Genomic DNA, 12,927 nt, shown 5'->3' with positions numbered 1-12,927 from the left:
TGAAATTTGGTTAGAAATATTATCGGATGTTTATAGAATAAAAAAATTGCATGTTACTCTAACCTTTAACTAGTAAATCGATTGATTCCAAGTCAAGCATTTCATTATATATTGCCTTAATAATAATATATATATATATATATATATATATATATATATATATATATATATATATATATATATATATATATATATATATATATATATATATATATATATATATATATATATATATATATATATATTATTAAGGCAATACATATTATTAATATTAGTAGTAGTATTTGTCTGGCCTCCTGTGAATCTTAAATCATATTCAAATATTTACTAAGCGCTGTTTATAAGAGAGAATTTTTTTTTAAACCATTTTAAAGTATAAAGGAAATTTTTAACAATAATAAATAATTCTGTGCCCTAATGACAGATGCACATAATACTTTACCTGTTATTATGCAAGATACTAGCATTCACCATAAAGTGCAATTAAAAGGCTTAACTATGTTAATTAGGTTAACAAGTCAAATTAGATCATTGGACAACAGCAGTCGAAAATAAAACAATGGGCTTCTTAATGGAGGCTAATGATAATTACATTAAACTTTAGTTTGAAACTGCTTTCACTTTAGTCAAACTAATAGAAATAGAGAAGAAAGAAATTAAGAAAAATATTTGATAGGAAGTCCTTTGAAAATTGTCTTGCTCTGTTAAACATAAATTAGGAAATATTTAAAAAAGAATAAACATTTCACAGTAGGGCTAATAAATTAATATATATTTATATATATGTATATATAATCATTTGTACTGTTATTATGCTTACAGCTGGTTGATCTGGTTCATGCATTAAAATTCCTATGGGAAAAATGAATGTGAAAAGTACTTCCAGAGCCAGCACTACTGATCGAGTGGACTCTGGACTCTGAAAAGTGAACTTTACTATAAGAATATAGATGAATATGTGATGTCATTATGCTCGCTGTTGGATATTTTACATAAAAATAAGGTCAACATTCTTCAAAAGATGATTCAAATAATGCTGAGGGCATCGCCATGGGAACCGAATGGCTAGTTCATAATTCAAAGAAAGATATGAGCTGTCCTTGTAACTGTTCACAAGCGCTTCACTCGTACAGTAGATGTATTGTAGTAGCCATGGATTTCAAGGCTGCCAGCGGCTCCATCACAACAGAGCATTTCTCACCTCTTCGCAGCAACGTCCTGCTCCTTTCTCAACACTGCCAAACATGGATGAGCTTCAAAAACGCCTCAAGTGACACTACCAAACATAGCCAGAATTTTCACTCCCGATTACTGCAAAAATGTGTGAGAATTGAACAAATAGTGTTGCGACATTGCGGTTATTGACCATAATAAGAAAGGAGAATGTTTTCAAAAAGCACTATTTTACCTGCAAATATTGTATTTGGGGTGGCAAAACATTTGCAATACACTCATGGTAGCTGGAACGCATCTTATCTTTGATTCAAAAATGAAGGAAATGGAATTAATTTGCAGAAAATGGTGGGGAAAGTAAACCATTATCAAAGGCAAATGCAATTTTACTTTGCTTCATTGCATTTCTCTTTGATTATGGTTTAATTTCCTCACCATTTTCAGCTGATTCATTGCATTTCCTTAATATTTAAAAAAATAAATAAAAAAATAAAAATAAAATATATAAATATATATATTAAAAGCACTATCAAATTCAAGGCTTATAATACACCTTTTCTACCAGATGACGAACTCGCCATCTTTGGCTACTCACAAAAAACATCTTCTCTTTCTCAAACAATGCAAGAGTCCTTAATGGAAGGCATGGTGGTGGCTAAAAGCTATTGCCTAATTACTAGAAATTACCTTTACTCCCCCCATTCCAGAACTGGATTTCTGATATATCTGTTATTCAGATGGAGAGACTCAAGATTTTTAAGACTAGCTCCATAAAAACATTTTTGGCTACATTTTGCTACTTGTCAAGGGCAATCCACTGACCTCTCTGAGGTTTAAGTTACAGTTGAAGTCAGAATTGTTAGCCCCACTTTAATTAATATTATTATTTTTTTTAAATATTTCCCAAATGATGTTTAACAGAGCAAGAAAATTTTCACAGTATGTCTAATAATATTTTTTTCTTCTAGAGAAAGTCTAGTCAAATATTATTTACTGTCATCATGGCTAATGGTTCATTCAATGGCTAATGATTTAGGGGGCTAATAATTCTGACTTCAACTGTATGTGATATTTTGCCTTATTTTTGATCATTATTTAGTGTATAGTTATGTTTTACTGATAATTTCTTGTTTGGTAAATTGTATCAGTGCGTGATTTCTATGGCATGTTATGTACAGTATATGTATCAACATTATTTATATTATATTTACGGTGTTATTTTCTGTATGACCTAAGATGAGCAAAATAAAATAAAATAAATTATGTATTTGTGCAAATATTCTTAAATGTTACAGTCTGGAAAATAAAATAAAATACAAAAAAATAAAATAGAACAAAATACAATAAAAAATAATAAATAAATAAATCAATAAATAAATTAATAAAATATGCATTTGTGGATATTAAGTGAACAAGGAAAAATCGAATTCCTAATGTTACAGTCTAAAAAACAATAAATAAATAAATAAATATATATATATATATATATATATATATATATATATATATATATATATATATATATGTATATGTATATATATATATATATATATATATATATATATATATATATATATATATATATATATATATATATATATGTGTGTGTGTGTGTGTGTGTGTGTATATATATATATATATATATATATATATATATATATATATATATATATATATATATATATATATACATATATACATACAATATGCATTTGTGCATATTAGGTGAACATGGAAAAATCTAATTCTTAATGTTACGGTTTGCAAAATAAAATAAAAAATAAAATAAATAAATAAATAAATAAAGTGATAAGTGAACAAGGAAGAGTCCAATTCCTCATATCATGGTCTGGAAAATAAAATAAAATAGATAAATAAACAAATAAATAAAATATGCATTTGTGCACATTAAGTGAACAAGGAAGGATTAAAGCCATCGTTTTCTCTGTAGACTCACATTTTACTCTTGATATTTAACTACAACATATGTGAATCAGCGGGTGGAGCTAAACAGGCTAAACAGATGTTAATCTTCATCAGTGGAGGCGGAGTTTAGAAACCCCATTATATAATCATAAGTAGCACATTTACAGTCTGTTTAGCTGAATTGGCTTCAAAATAAGCTACAAAACAACTGAAAGAGTACTGAAACAAACAGGATATTTATATACCACAATGACCTCTTATATGTGAAAATGTCAATAAATCTTACAATCTAAGAGATGAGTCAGCTGAACTCTACAGTCACATGGGCCAATCCTCTCAGCCAATGACAGCTGTCGCTCACTGCACCTCCATTCTGCACACCACATGCTCCATTTGTTTTCACAGAGCTGCCAATAGTCTTACTGTAAATGGTCAAAGCCAACAATCTGGACGGAGATTTTAGACTGTAGATTAACAACAGGATTCAGGACGATTATGTTATGCATAATTATGTCACACCAATGTTTGGATTTGCATGAAGAAAACATTTCTATGACGCGTACAACACACACACACGCCGCTAAAAAACACACAGTAGGCTGCATTGATGTGGAAGGCATTCATTTGGCCCAAAATAACAACTCTCAACAGAATGTTGCCCCTGGCCCCTTCTGCCAATTTGCACAGCGAACGTTGAGTGCACACACCAACAGCCAATGACTGTATTCGCAACTAGAAATATCAGCTAAATTTATCTCACGTTTGGATGGGAGTTGAACGTCATGTTTGCCGATATTAGCGTTTCTGCGTCCAATTTGGATTCTACTGCGTTTGTTTTTTTCTGATGGATGAACGTGAGCATTTGATGTGAGAGGTGGACGTGTGTGCTTTGCTTTGTGGCCTAGTTGCAAATGAACACTAACTGAATTAACAGGCTGCTATCGCCGCGAGGCTCCTCACATATTCTGCGGGTTACCAGAGCACTGGAGAAGAATGGAAAAGAGTGAAGGAAGAGGAAGTAGAATTGTGTTTTTTTCGCCATCGGTTTGTCACGTGAAGGAACAAACGGTTGTGTGATCTAAAATGCAGGTTGAGTTTGTCATTCTGAAGGTTCGTATTATTTTTGTTCTTAAAAAGATGTTTAGTAGAATGTTCATGCTGCTCAATTTCGTGCAATGTCTGGGTTTAAAAAAATGATGACGTAGTCTATTTGCTACACAAAATATACTGCTGAAGCTATAAGAGTTTCAGAAAAGAGCATTATTTTGAATTAATAACTGATTATTTGTGTATAATTTGTTTATTTATGCCGAGTTCTTTAAATTAATATTTAAAAAAAAAAAAAACTTGTAAAAGCTAATTGATTTTTATTATATTATTATATTGACAAAAATTATGTCAAAAATTAAAAAAACATTCGAAATGTTGTCTTTGCAATTAGCTTTACTAAAGTTAATAAATAAAATAAATTAACATTATGCAAAAATACCAAACAAAAAAAATAATATGCAAAGGCAGAAAAATGTGATAAAAATTTTGTAGTTCCGTTCTTTTTTTAATATTAATATAATGACAAATAAAACAGACAAACAGACAAAAAACTGTGGCCTTTTACCTTGGCTCTAAGGGTCAAACAACAAAAAATAAGTTCAAGAATCTTGGTGTGATTTTGAGATTAGATCTGAATTTCAATAGTCATGTCAAAGCAGTAAGTATTAGCATACTATCATCTCAAAAACATTGCGAGAATTAGATGCTTTGTTTCCAGTGAAGAAACTTTTTCATGCTTTTATCACCAGCAGGGCGGATTACTGTAATAGACTCCTCACTGGCCTTCCCAAAAAGACAATCAGACAGTTACAGCTCATCCAGAACGCTGCTGCCAGGATTCTGACCAGAACCAGAAAATCAGAGCACATCACACCTGTCCTCAGGTCTTTACACTGGCTACCATTCAGAATAGATTGGTATTATTACTTGTCTATAAATCACTAAATGGCCCAGGACTTCAATTCATTACAAATATGTTCACTGAATACAAACCCAACAGATCACTCAGATCTTTAGAATCAAGTAAATAAGAAATTCCAAGAGTTCAGTTAAAGCAGTGTGAATTCACCTTTAGCTACTGTGCCCCCCTCTGCTGGAATCAGCTTCCAGAAACGATCAGATGTGCTCCAACACTAGGCACATTCAAATCAAGACTGTAAACACATCTGTTTAGCTATGCCTTTACTGAATGAGCACTGTGCTCACCATGTCTATGTGCTTTGCCTTTTCAACTGAAGGTAATAAGAACACTAAAGTTTTGATAACAATTAAATCTATTTAAAAATATTTTTAAAAGGAAATAGTACTTTTTAAAAGAAACAGGGAGGATTATACTATAATAGTGGTATATTAAAAGTAAATAAGTGGTATAAATACAATATAAATAGTGATCGATGAAAATTGTCAGTATGGGGTACACTGTCTCTTTAAGTGGTCATGTCAGTGAATGAGAACGCATGTGTGTTTGTGTGTGTGTGAATGTGCGTTTGTGTGTATGTGTGTACACACTCACAGGGCCTGTCCTCGTTGGGTTTGCTCGGGATCTCTTCCACACATTCCGCAGGGAACCAGCCTACATTCCCTCGGGCACTGCCTTCCCAGAATCCTCCTTCTCCAATACTGAGAACTACAGTACACACAGGGAGAGAGTCAGCAGAAACATATCAAATACTATTTGCACTATTTACAGACGCCATGTGCTGTTCTACATATGACAGTGGAGATCAAAATGAAAGAACCATGTATAAACACTTGATTATATCGGAAATAATGTAATAGTCATCATTTAGAATTTTAGTTGTAGCTATAACATTCTAGTAAACAGTAATTTACAAAATAACTAAAGCATTTCAATGAAAACCATTTTATTTTTGTGGAAAACACAGTGATCAAAATGATGCTAAATAGGAACTACAATTTCTGATGAGCCCCTTCCTTGAAAGACTGCTCTGCTGTGATTTTGATATGCTTTTCTTTAGTCTCTTTCCCAGGTCACTGAAATATACTGAGCCTTTAAGCCATAATTCTGTCGCCAAGGATGTTCCAGAGATTTTCAATCAGGTTTACATCAGGGCTCTGAACTGGCCTCTTCGATATTTTCAGTTTCAAGAAATTGCTTGACCTTTTTTGCTGTGAGATGAGACTCATTGTTCTACATAAAAATCCTGGATGATTGAGCGCTGAACGCACAGAAGGAACCACACGTGGCTTAGGAAGCTTCTGATAAATATTTGCATGCACTCTGCCAAGAAATTTTACAAGAGGCCCAACTCCTGCTGCAGAAAACATCCACCTTTACTGACTTCTGCACACATTTTGGGTTCAGTCCTTCCACAATTTAATGACAAATATAATGTTTCTCTTCTCATTCGGCTAGTTAGGACATGTTCCTGGATCAACATCTATGTTAAAATAACATCAACATTCCTATCAGCAATAAATATTTGCAGGATAGAATGTTCTTATCCTGTCTAGCTATGTTCGTACACAAATGGTTGAGTATAATTATTATCACTAAATGGCCAAGGACCTCAATACATTACAGATATGCTCACTGAATACAAACCCAACAGATCACTCAGATCTTTAGGATCATATAAACTAGAGATTGAAAGAGTTCAGTCAAAGCAGGGTGAATCAGCTTTCAGCCACTATGCTCCTCACTGCTGGAATCAGCTTCCAGAAATGATCAGATGTGCTCCAACATTAGGCACATTCAAATCGAGACTGAAAACACATCTGTTTAGCTGTGCCTTTACTGTATGAGCACTGTGCTACGTCCGACAGATTGCACTATTATGTTTTTCGTTTTCTTTTTCATTCTTTTATAACCTATTTTAACTCATTTCAATTTGTTTTTATCTGTTTTTAATCATTTTTATTGTCTGCAATTTATGTTCCTAAACTTGTCTGGTTTATTCTTGTTTATGTAAAGCACTTTGAATTGCCACTGTGTATGAAATGTGCTATATAAATAAACTTGCCTTGCCTATTATCAAATACCAGTTATCTTTTAGAAAAAAATGCCTCATGTTTGTTGTTATGTTGGATGATTTGGTTCATGTCATTCATTTTTCCAAGCGTGCTTCCGAACGTCTGATTAACATATTGAGCTTCGATGCGCCCCGATTTTCATGTTGTATTGTGGGACTTTTTAGTAAGCTAATGTTTCAGGGATTTTTGCGATTGACTTAAAATGGCTGACGCGCTAATCAGCATCCTGACCACTGAACAAGGGAGCTGATAAAGACACACATAGTCAGACATAACAGTGCAAACGCAAGAAAATCTTGTTTCATTTTATTTTATTTATTTGTTTTACTGCTACACGATACAGAAAAAAATATAGGATTTGGAATATTATTGCTATATTATTGTGATAACAATATCTTACGATAAATTCAATAAATTAAACGATATATCTTATGATAAATTACATTTCCCTACAAAAATGCTTTTTTAGTAGCTATGTTTTTAAGTAATTTATTTCATTCATTTATTCATTTTCTTTTTGGTTTAGTCCCTTTATTAATCAGGGGTCGCCACAGCAGAATGAACCGCCAACTTATGCTTCATATGTTTTATGCACCAGATAAACTTCCAGCTGCAACCCATATTCTCAGATCAAATTAATTCTAATAAAGACTAAAAAGCAGTGTGAAGGTGGAAACTTTTAGGGCCCTATCATACACCCAGTGCAATGTGGCACAAGGTGCCACACAATTGTTGTTTGCTAGTTTTGATGTTTGTAGCACACTGTTTAAATAGCAAATGCATGTGTGCTCATATGTGCGCCCATAGGCATTCTGATCTAAAAAAGGAGGCTTGTTGAGGCGCATTGGTGGTGCGTTGCTATTTTGAGGAACTATAATAGACTGTTCAATAGACCAGATCAAAGCTGGTCTATGGTCCAGCGCAGAGCGTGTTAGTTGTACGCCTCACTTACACATTGCTTAATACACACAGGATGTACAGCAATTTGCAGATATCTTTACAAATGAAAAAGAATTAAAATGTTACAAAAATTATTATTTTCTAGCCTACATAAATATAAAAACCACCGCCTCCATTCCTTCTTCATCTCGGCTGGCTTTTTTAGCTTATTCATGACAATTTGCTTTTGTATAATGTTATATTATTATTAGTAGTACTTATTATATGTATGTTTATATTTGCATTATTAAAAACAAGCTTAGATTTGCCCACCTGTCAGATTTTGTACCATATGTGGCACAGCATGTGTATTTGGATAAAAATCCAAATTAGAACTGAATTCAGAAATAGTTTTAAAACAAATCTTTGCGCTTAATAAACGAAATTATGTAGGCTAATGGATGTCTGTGCATACAACATGTTGCTATCCATGAGAGTGAAAGTGAAAGGCTCATTTCTTATTCTCGCCTGTAGTGTTCAGTTTTTCCACTTACAAAGTCAGCCGTGTAAATAGCAAATGCGCTATGACACAACGCCACTCACTCTTAAAGAGAATGGGAGATGAGACTCTGATTGGTTTATTCTCAAAGCACACCTATTACTCATTAAGAGAATAAGCACAACCCTGTTAGACCATGCGCCAAGGCGCAAATCAGATTTTTCCATCCTTGAAATAGCAAAAGTGGATTCAGACACGCCCTTTATGCTTTTGCGCCCTGCGCTTTGGACTTTGCTCATAGATCGTCAAAAAAAGAGTGCACAGTCTTTAAACACTATAAATGACTGAATTCATTCTCAAAACTTGTCAGTTTCCTCTCTGGTCTTGACTCCTGCTGTCAGTATTTATCTTCAGCTCTGGGTTCACTTTTGGGCCACTCCAGCCAATAGCAGAACAGTAACTACTGAGGAGGTGGGAATAAAGATTGTGAGGCCCCATCTGATTGAATTTAGATGACCCCCAATGCATATACTATCATCCTGCTAACTATAATTTTGCGATAAATTGTCCAGTTCTAATTTGTTTTATTCCATTTTAGACCGTCCGTTAACCATTAAGTGATTAAATTATAACGTTAAATTATTATCAAATGGCAGCATTAACAACAGCATTTGGCATCATTCTGATAGGTCTTTTTCATTTTGACCACTTTTCTTCTGATTTACATATTCTAATGTAGGAGATCAGACCTACTCTATGGTGACTTTGTGTAACTTTTAATTACTTTTTGTGTAACTAAATGCTCTATGGTGATGTTGTTGAAGAGTAGCTCATTGCGGTCAGCCATCGCCTGTTGCCGGAGGGCAGAATCTGTGAATTCTTGCTCTCCATATGGCAGAGAAACTGCACTGCCTGCTACAAACCAGCTTTTCTCTTCATTTGATGCACACAAACCCGCTCTTCATATTTACAGTCAGCAAACATATGCTTTCATCTGGGAGTGAAATGAATGTGTGATTTTCTTTTTTGTTGTATAAGACAGAGGTTTACCTTTGACCCTGTCGTTCTTGTAAAGAACGATTTCTCCCTCGGCCTGCGGTTGGTATGATTTGACCACCACGTAGTGTCTTCCTGGCACAGCGCTGTACAGCTTCCGTTTGGACCCGGGGGTCTCTATGCCGGAAAAGGCATCTCTGTTGGCACGCGGACTGGTGGGAACAACAAGAAAGATGGTCTGGGTAATATAGTGATCATTATTATTATTATATTATATCATATATATATATATATATATATATATATATATATATATATATATATATATATATATATATATATACAAATGTTTTGCTTCATTTGCACCAAAACATAAACATTTTAATATCGGTTCAATGCATTTTTACTTCATTAGCTACTCTGAAATAAATGATTCATTGGATTTACTACATTTTTTTAAGTTAACTGGTTGCAAACAACATATTCAGGCTGGATTCAAACAAACAAATTAAGTTGAACATTACTCAATTTAATTAGCTTAAATTCAGCCCATATCAATTATTTACAGTATCAATTGTTTTTTTTTACTGTATTTTTATAATTTTTTTTAAACATAGTATACAAATAACATTTACTTAGAATGTTTACAATCACCAAAAAAGAAACAATTAGAAATAAATAATAATAGATATAAATTATAATATTAGATAAATAATAATGACAGCTTAAAGAAAAATAAATAAATAAATAAATAAAATAAATAAAAACATTTTTAAAAATAAAATAAAAAATAAAAAATAAGGGGGGGGGGGGTTAAACAAATAAAAAAATAAATATAAATATAAATATACAATATAAAGGCAATAACTATGACAAAGACAAAGCCCCTGAAAGCATTTCAAAGATTAAGTAAATATGTTTCGATTGATGCCCAGGTCTGTTGAAAAAAGTCTGATTTCAGCTGCAAATCTGCAGTCATTTTCTCAAATATAAATATCTGTTTCAACCTCTGTGTACATTCTGTTAAAGTAGGTTGGCGAGTCTTCATCCAGTTCACTGAAATTATTTTCCTAGCTGTTATTAATAATATATGAAGTGCAAATAGGTAAGACTTACTGAACTAACCAGGGGGGAAGCCATCAACGAGACAAATTACTGGGTGCATTGGTATGTCATATCCTAAAACCTTTATAATCTCCCTGTTAACCTCCTGCCAATACACCTGAATTTTGGGACATTCCCAAAACATGTGGACACAGTACCCCACTTCTCCACAATCTCTCCAGAATTGTGATAATTGTATAAAATTATTGAATTTGGCGGCCACTAATGGAACTCTGGAAAACCTCATCTTCATCTTCCAATCCAAGTCCTTCCATATTTGACTGCTAGTATCAATAGTTTTTTTAGTGTATAGTTATATACAACTGTTTAATATAAAAAATTGTTATTAACTGATGATTAATTTGTTATTTCGGGTGGTTTGAAAGATAAATTGTGACGGAGGAAATGAGCTGGCAAGTTTGTTATTTACTGGCAAGTTTGTTATGGGCTACAGTTTTTAATTTGAAACAAAGTTTAACAGATTCCTAACAGTTTGTAGTTTAAATGATGAATGACTAGGTATTTTTTTATATTTTTTTGTTTAAAGGTGTTTATTTAAATGTTTAATATCATTACATTATTTATCAAACTGTAATAGCTTAATGCACATTTGTAAATACCAATTTTTGTAAACATAAAATAGTATAGTAAGCACTAAGATAAAAATGTAAGAAATATTTTCAAAAACTGTGGTAATGATCACCATCCGACAAACTAATCCATATATATATATTTATTCATTCATTTCATTCATTCATTTTCCTGTCAGCTACATTCGCCACAGCGGAATGAACCGCCTATATATAAATAAATAAATATATATATATATATATATATATATATATATATATATATATATATATATATATATATATATATATATATATATATATATTTTTTTTTTTTTTTTTTTTTTTTCTTCCACAAATTGTATATTATTATAAAATAAAGTTTTTACAATTTTGAGTAGATTGAACATAAAACATAGGGGTTTTACACACTTTTGTAGAGTTTGCACACTTTTAATTTAGCCAGCCAGCCTGACAGCTTCCAGTGAACTGCCTTTCCACTACAAAAGTGCCACGTTTAAGATGTTTTCTTTAAAAATAAGTGATCTTCACTGCCTAATAGATATTCGACATGAAGTGTGTCTCAGACACAAGAAGCACTGCATTAAATTCCATTTTCCCTGACATTCCTTTAAAATATGAACATTCATTTTGAATGGAGTTTCTGCGCTGACCTGCTGGTACTGACAGCGCTAGCAGTAACATGGCATGGTCTATTATCTTGTTTCTTGCTTGAACAGCTAAATGAATGCTTAAGTTTATTTAACTGCTTGTATTTTAATTACATTTTGATGTCGATGTTGTAAAGGGATTCTTATAAAAGTAAAAATAGTCACAGAAACCATAAGTTTATCATTGGCTGAGCTGTGCATATACCTCTAGAATCGTGTTGTTTTAGCTTATAAATAGTTTTAAAAAAAAGCAGCAAAATGATTTTTGAGTGTATGTAAAATGAAATTAAAATGATATAAAAGGTGTGTAAGGATTAGTTAAAGTGTTTTCAGTGAGCATTGAGATCTTCTAGTCCGCTGAGCAGTTATTAAAGGTGTGAGGGCTCCCTCTGCTGGACACACAGCATAATCATCCACTACAGCTCAGAATAGAGCAGAGATGAAGACAGCCAGGCCTGAACTCCTCCAGCTTCATATCTGGTCTCAAGAGATTCTCACTGGGGCTTCAGACGGCTCTCAGCACCCCCCCACCCCAAAATAAAAAAAATCCAGAAAAAGTGCTGACATTGAAGACTCAACAAAAGAACAGGCCTGACGATGCTGTTAATGAAGGTGTTAATGAGGGCGCGATGGGCCTAAAAATAGCACCCAAACTCTCACTGCAAAAGAACATCCAGTTTTCGATGATGACATGCACAATCTCTGAGGTACATCTCCTTATTTTGCCAACTTTTTTCCTTTATTGCCGAACTGACTTCACAGACAGGGAGCTATAGGGGGATGGTCAATGAAGGAAAATATAATATATATAATATTTATTAAAATTTTAACAGTGGTAACAAATAATTCTATAGTGATAATATGACATCAATTTAATACAAAGTATAATTATATAATTTATAAATAATAAGTATAATAATTAATATCTGAAATGGTATAAATATGCAGTATAATAATTTAGTAAAACAACATTTATACCGTTTTAACACTGGGTAGTTGATTGTTTTGATAATAGGATCACAATTATATTAATTATATTTAAAATAAATGACTACATATTTTCTAA

General features: G+C 32.5%; 1 protein-coding gene across 3 annotated transcripts in view; it reads right to left on the bottom strand.

Annotated features, from left to right (window-relative positions):
* Positions 1-12,927, bottom strand: part of shank2b (SH3 and multiple ankyrin repeat domains 2b) — a 237,950-nt gene that overhangs the window by 81,592 nt on the left and 143,431 nt on the right. For all 3 annotated transcript variants that reach the window (XR_012399921.1, XM_017354089.4, NM_001128347.1), the window contains 2 exons: positions 9,572-9,729; positions 5,663-5,776 (listed from right to left, as the gene is read on the bottom strand). Coding sequence is in view for 2 of the 3 variants with exons in the window: in XM_017354089.4 (XP_017209578.1) it covers positions 5,663-5,776; positions 9,572-9,729 (272 nt within the window). In the remaining variant the exon portion in view is untranslated. The remainder of the gene's footprint in view (positions 1-5,662; positions 5,777-9,571; positions 9,730-12,927) is intronic.

The sequence above is a fragment of the Danio rerio genome, chromosome 25, assembly GCF_049306965.1.
Source record: "Danio rerio strain Tuebingen ecotype United States chromosome 25, GRCz12tu, whole genome shotgun sequence".
Classification (NCBI taxonomy): Eukaryota; Metazoa; Chordata; class Actinopteri; order Cypriniformes; family Danionidae; genus Danio; species Danio rerio.
This window is presented reverse-complemented; position numbering and strand designations above follow the sequence as displayed.